The sequence below is a fragment of the Orycteropus afer genome, unplaced genomic scaffold (assembly GCF_000298275.1).
Source record: "Orycteropus afer afer isolate SDZICR_OR568_19922 unplaced genomic scaffold, OryAfe1.0 scaffold00037, whole genome shotgun sequence".
Classification (NCBI taxonomy): Eukaryota; Metazoa; Chordata; class Mammalia; order Tubulidentata; family Orycteropodidae; genus Orycteropus; species Orycteropus afer.
Window position 1 is genome coordinate 3,039,122 of NW_006921624.1, and position 6,923 is coordinate 3,046,044.

Sequence of the window (6,923 nt, forward strand, 5' to 3'; positions counted from 1 at the left end):
TGGTAGTCTATTTATGCCATGTACTAGGGCCCTTAAATTTGACCCTAAATTTTCCTTGATGAACTGTATAGTTCTAGGTTTCACATTTAAGTCCTTGATCCATCTGGAGTTCGTTTTTGTGTGTGGTGTGAGGTACAGATCTTGTTTCATTTTTCTGCAAATGGATCTCCAGTTTTGCCAGCACCATTTGGGGGATTTGTTTTTTCAAAACACATTTGCCTGGGTTCTGTGCTGAAAGATTATGACTCAGTAGGTGTGGGTTGGGGGGCTGGATGGTGATTTTGATACTGATTCCAGGTTAAGAAAGGTGGCCTTGAGTGTGGTTGAAAGTAGATTACAACTCCCAGGCAAGCCCAGGAAGGGGCAGTTTGCCCTCAGACTTACATGAAGAACTAGGGAACTTGCCTGGGTGTGTCCTTAATGGCTTACTGCATGTTACCTAATTTAAGTTAAAAGTTGGGGCTCCTGGTATTGTCTTGTAGCCAACTTGTGACTGTGACTCAGGTCACATGGTTGTGGATCATGCCCTGACCACCACATAGCCATGTGGTCAAGCCCCAGGACCAGTCCTGTAAGCTTTTGAACCTGCAGTTGTGTACATATCTCAGTCATGGTCCTTCCCTCACTTCTAAAGTCTGCTCTGTGACAGTGATATATTGACCTGGTACGAGTCAAGATCTGGTGGTGATCCTTCAATTTCATGCTGATGGTTTTCCTCATCTGGGTGATTGTCCTGTTTAAGGCTTAATAAAAGGGTCTCTAAAAAAGCCTCCAGCTTCAGTGGCCAGGAGCAGGAGGCAGAGTGGAAGCCCAAGGTTGAGGGGCTTTCACCCAGCACCTAGAGGCTGGCACTTTGAACTTGTTCTAGCCTCCAGATTTTAAGAGAATCAACTCCTGTTTGTTAAAACCATCTCATTTGTGGTATTTGTGTTAGAGTGGCACTAGGTAACTAAAACATTCATTATTGTAAAAAATCAAAGAAAGGTTTATATATGGAAGGAAACTTTCTTTGTTGGTTTCCAGAAGTGGGAGGGGAGGGAAGAACCATTGCAAAAATGAAAATAAAACAAAAACAAACAAAAAATATTTACTGAAGGGCCATGTAAAGAATTGTGTTCCCCCAAAATACGTGTCAGCTCTGCTAGGCCATGGTTTTCAGTATTGTGTAATTTTCCCCCATTTTGTGATCTGATGTAACTATCCTGTGTGTGGTAAACCCTAACCTCTATAATGTTAATGAGGCAGGATCAGAGGCAGTTATGAAACACAACACAATCTACAGGATTAGGTTGTATTTTGAGTCAATCTCTTCTGAGATATGAAAGTGATTAAATAAGTGACCAGAGATCAGAGGAACCTACTACCATCAAGAAAGAGCTGGGAGAGCCCTTTTGATCCAGGGTCCCTGCACTGGAAACCCCCTACAGCCAGGGAAAGACTGATGCAGAGACAGACTTCCATGAGGCTAGCACCTTGGATTTGGACTGCTAGCTTCCTAAGTGAGAGAGAAGAAATGTTTGTTAAAGTAAAAAAAAAAAAAAAAAAAGAAGGAGTTCTGATGGTATAGTGGGTAAGGCATTTAGTCGCTAACCAAAAGGTCAGCAGTTCAAACCCACAAGCTACTCTGTCAGAGGAAGATGAGGCAATCTAATTCCATAAATATTTACAGCCTTGGAAACCCAAAGGGGGTCACTATGAGTTGGAATAGATTTGATGGCAGTGGGCTTGGTTTTTGGGTTTTTATAGTGAAAAAGATTGGAAAGAAGGTTGGGCAATCTACTTCCGTAGTGATACCACCTCGGAAACCCAAGGAGGGGTCGCTATGAGTTGGGGGCCAGCTCGATGGCACACAACAACAACAACAATAGTGAAAAAGAAAGAAAGAAAGGTGGCTTTGGGTTTGCAAAGGTCCAGCTTGGAAGCAACTTAATAGAGAAGAGCAGAAGAAAAGACCGAGGGAGAAATTGATGGACTAGTACTGATGTTTAACATAAAAATCCTGTTAAAGAAGAAAGAGGTCATCATCTTATAGCACATCAGATGACATTGATGGTGCCGAAATATAGTATGGAAACTCATCCCATTATCAAGATTCCTATAAAATTTTCCACTGTCTGTTTGATCTGACAAGTACACCCAGAGGAAGAGGGGCTATGAACTAGAGAAGCCAGGGTCAAGGCTCAGGCTGGGGACTGGGTTTGAATTGATTTTCACCTTAACGACCCTAATACCATACTCAGTTCCTGAGAAGAAATTGTGGCTAGGGGGAGTAATTCTGAATTATGTTTATCCTGCCCAGATTCTAGGCTTTGATATTCTTCTAATGAAAAATCTGAAGCCTATACTGCTTGAAGTAAATGCAAACCCCAGCATGAGAATTGAACATGAGCAAGAAGTAAGTATTTTGAATATATCATTGATTATATTGCCATATAACTGAATGTTCCCACTCAGTGTTGTTCACTTGGCTAAACAAGATTCAACATTCCCAGATTAGCACAGCAAAATTCTATTGAAGTCTAAATAATCTTAGTTTTGTTGAGCTCTGAACATAGTCTATTAATATAAGACCTATCTGACTTATGATAATTTCCCAGCATGCCATTCTTCCGTTTTAAGGTCTGGAAGCTTAACAGCAGCTGAGCCTTTCTATCAGTTTTGACATGAACTAATTAGTTAGCCTCAGGAGATGAGCTAATTGAAATTCTATGAATATGATTTAGCCATGTCGACATGCTTGAATCACTAAGATAAATAGTACATTTGACACTGGTTATATTTTTCTCCCCCAAAAAAATTCACAGTAAAGACTGGAAAGAAATAACCAAAGGTTAATATTGGACTTTGGATGGTTATTTGGATTCTTTTCATTTTTAACCCATTTCTATTATTTGCAGATTTTCTGCAATGCGCATGTATACTTTTGATAATCAGAAAACAATTATGCTATTTTTCCGTTTTATGTATTTTGTTGACTTGTTAAAAGAAAGTATCATTTTTAAGATGTTACAAAGGGGGACTTTACAAATTCTCTTCTATAGATTAACATAAGCAAAACCTGTAGTATAACCACTTGAGCTAGTGGTAGGATTAGATGCTGATAGTTACTTGGCACCGAATCTCTGTCTTCATGGTGAAACGGAACCCTTGTCTATTCCAGCTTTCTCCAGGGGTGTTTGAAAACGTCCCCAGCCTTGTCGATGAAGAAGTGAAAGTGGCTGTGATCAGAGACACACTGCGCCTCATGGACCCACTTAAGAACAAAAGAGAGAACCAGTAAGTGTTTTTCTTTTTTTTAGTATTTTTTTAATATCATTTTATTTCTATTCTGCTTTCCATGTCCTTAAGCAGGTAAGTTAAATTCTTGGAACATAGGAGCATTGTGAGTAGATTTACATATTAAACTACCTAATAAATCATATTTTCATTTTATAAATATCAGCTCCCAAGCAACCAGTCACTCAAAATCAGGAGATGAAGACATAACATTAATCTGACATATGGGATTCAGCTGGTGAATTTCTGATTGTTATCCAAATCTGCAAAGCCCCTCTATAGTTTTGCTTCCCCTCACTGATAAGATCTCCTCTCACCACCATTGTTCACTAGGTGCTTCTCTTTGAAATCCTCAAGCAGAGGTAGAGAATAAAACAAAATGTTGGAGAAGAAGGCCATGGACAACTTGGATAAGAGTGGTTTCCTTTTTTATTTTCTTCTTGATGTTTACACTCTTGCAATGTAAACTTTTTTGTTTCAAAATTTGCATTCAATTGATGAACTTCTGAAAGTGCCATCATATTTATAATAGTTATAATTCCTCTCCATCCCCACCCTACCCAATGAAATACTACATCGTTGTAATGTTGGAGGAAGTATGTGCCCCACTTCTCTCTACATAGAATCACCCCTGAACTTACTGACGTTTCATTTGGGTATTTTGTTTGTTTTGCTTTTACCAAGTTCCAGGTGCTCACAAAGTAAGCGTTGAATAAATATCATTGTGCCTTGGTTTTTGATGGAAAAATCAAAGACAAGCATTTCAGGTAGCATTTTTCTTACTCCTTGACAAACCAGGTTGGCCCAAATGCTGCCAGACAAGCCACGCACTCTTCAGCCGTGGTTCAAGGCAGGAAGGAACACTGACTCCCCAAGCAAGTGCTTTTTTGCAGGTCACTGTTCTGTGGCCCCACACCAGCTGAACTCAAGCCTAAATATTGTTACAATCATCCTACAGTATTGGTTCTTATCTCTGGCTGCGTATTTGAACCATCTGGGGAGCTTTCAAAAATACCAGTCTTAGGGGCCCCCCTTCTAGAGATGCTGACTTTAATTTCCCTGGGCTGGAGACGTGGCCACAGAATTTGTTTTACATTTTTTAGGTGATTGTACTGTGAAGTCAAGGTGGGAGTGCCACAGCTCTATAGGAAGTGTTACCCTGAAGGAGTATTTGTTATGTTCTGAGTCAGGCTAGTTGTTGCCAGCTTGGATGAGTTCCTCTCAAAGTGTTCTTCACTGTGTGAGGCACAGATTGCCACCATTGGCAAGACTAGGCTTAGAGTGTTCACCTGTAGTTTATATAGGCCAGTCCTGCCAGGTTTGGCTTCACCGAGTACTGCTTCAAAGTGTAGTGTGTCAGGCCTCCCAAAGCCTCTGAGCAACACAATGGCAGCCTCACAATTTGTCCACTGGTATCATATATATATATACTTAAAAATTTTTTTTATTGTGATTTGGGTGACAGTTTACAGAGCAAATTGGTTTCCATTCAACAATTCATACCATTTTGTTCTGTGACATTGACTACAGTCCCCACAATGAGACAGCACTCTCCCCACTTTCTCCCTGTATTTGCCATTTCCATTTGTCCTTCTTTCCTATGCCTTCCTGCCTTCTGAGCCTTATCCTTGGGCAAATACTGCCCTTTGGATCTCATATGGTTGATTGTACTAAGGAGTGTGTACCTCCCTGCTGTTACTGTTCACCTTAAAGGCTTAACTATCATTTGGTTTGGCTATAAGTTGAGTCCTGGGGGTGAGTTCAGTTCCACATTTGAAGGGTGTCTAAGGGCCATAGTCTTGGGAGTTCTACCAGTCTCTATGAGACCAGTAAGAGTGTCCACTGGTATCTTTATCCACCTGTTTCCTTTACCCATCCCTGAGGAAAAACAATGAATTAATTAATACCTGCTAGTTTGGTTAGATAAATTGCAATAAACTCATTCTTGAAAATCTACTCCTTAGTAATTATTGATCTCATGTGCTGAGATATGAGGTTCCAAGAGATTGTACAATAGGGAGATTTTTGTGACTTGACTGCTAACCAGAAGGCTGGCGGTTCAAACCCACCAGCCCCTCCTCGGAAAGAAGATGGGGCAATCTACTTCCATAGTGATACTGCCTCAGAAACCCAAGGAGGGGTCGCTATGAGTCAGGTCCGACTGGACGGCACATAACAACAGCAACAACATGCCAGTATGGCACAGTGGTCTAGTTTATTTACTTATTTTTTTCAAGATGACCTTGATACATTAGTGTTTTGATTCTTTTGGTAGGAATAGCAAGTTGAAAGGACAATGTATGGCCTGAGACTTCTTAACCTCTGCTGCCTTTGAAACCACCTCAGAACATAATTGGATTTCTTTTTCTTGCCCTGCTTGTTTTCCTTTACCTGCGCCGGGCTGTATAATCCATGTGAGCCGGAGATCTAGAATTGAGCAGCAATAGGACACAGGACCATTGGGAAGGATGGGAGAGGCTTTTACAATTTATCAAGTCGCAAGTAGCAGCACCTCATTTTTAATTTAAAAAGCATTGACTTTTTTTTTTATTATTATTATTGATAACCAGGAACAGTTAGAACTTCAAGAACCTGACTTCAATGCTAATATAAAAACGCTTTCATCTCTCCCTTTTCTTACCTACAGTGTAAAGGTGTATGTTAAGTAAATGGCTAAATGGATTTTACTGATCTTTTTTCTTTAACTCCATATTCTGTTTTTAACTCAACAGTGATTATCCGTGAAAAGCACTTTGTAATCTGTAAAGTGCATTTATATGTAAGGGATTATTGTTACCATTTTGATCATTTTACCATGCAAAGTAAAAGAGTGAAATTACCCTCAACTCCTTTGTCTAGCTATGTTTCTGAATAACTTGAAAAGCACCATATTTATACCCACAGAAAATGCACAGTGTTGTAGCACTGAATCGTCTGGGTCCAAATTGAACACCATGTCGCTTCACCTGCAAAATGATGTCACACACACTTAGAAACTAGAGTTTCTTGCATTTGTATTGGGTCTGGCCTAAGTCTTTTTAACAGTCTGGTAGCCTTTTCTCTTAACCCATTAGCAAAAGAGAGCCTGAGTGTCCCTCATTGGTTCATGAGTATAGTTTGTCAGCAAGATGTTTGAAGCGAGTCTTTACTTTTCCCACACAAACTGGGGAAAAAAGTGGACTCTCTGGACTCAGCTCCCCAAACTGCTCTAGGGATGTACAGAAAAGGTATTGGAAGGGACAGCTGGTGCGTGTGTCCATGTGTCCTGCACTTCTGCACACAGCTGGGCTCATAGGCTGGGGCGAGTTTCTTGGTGGGATAAAAAGCAGTGCCAATGAATTCTGTGGTGGGAGAAACTTGGGAAGCTGCTGACCTCCATCTTGGCATTAGTTGGAAGAGCTGTCCCTGGAGCTGAAAGACCGAGATTCAAATACTGACTGCTGTTACCTGGGGTGAGACTGGGGGATGCTAAGGTGTTTTGAGCTTCAGTATTTTTTTCTAGAAAATGAGGATAATGATATTTAAATAAAACAACATTGAAAACTTTTCATATATATTGTTGTTGTTGTTGTTATGTGCCGTCGAGTCGGCCCCGACTCATAGCGACCCCTCCTTGGGTTTCCAAGGCAGTATCACTACGGAAGTAG

The 6,923-nt window shown here is 40.5% G+C and overlaps 1 protein-coding gene across 1 annotated transcript in view; it reads left to right on the top strand.

Annotated features, from left to right (window-relative positions):
- TTLL11 (tubulin tyrosine ligase like 11) overlaps positions 1–6,923 on the top strand; it is a 336,895-nt gene that overhangs the window by 147,342 nt on the left and 182,630 nt on the right. Inside the window, exons 5-6 of the mRNA XM_007936749.2 lie at positions 2,300–2,395; positions 3,161–3,276. Coding sequence (XP_007934940.2) covers positions 2,300–2,395; positions 3,161–3,276 — 212 coding nt within the window. The remainder of the gene's footprint in view (positions 1–2,299; positions 2,396–3,160; positions 3,277–6,923) is intronic.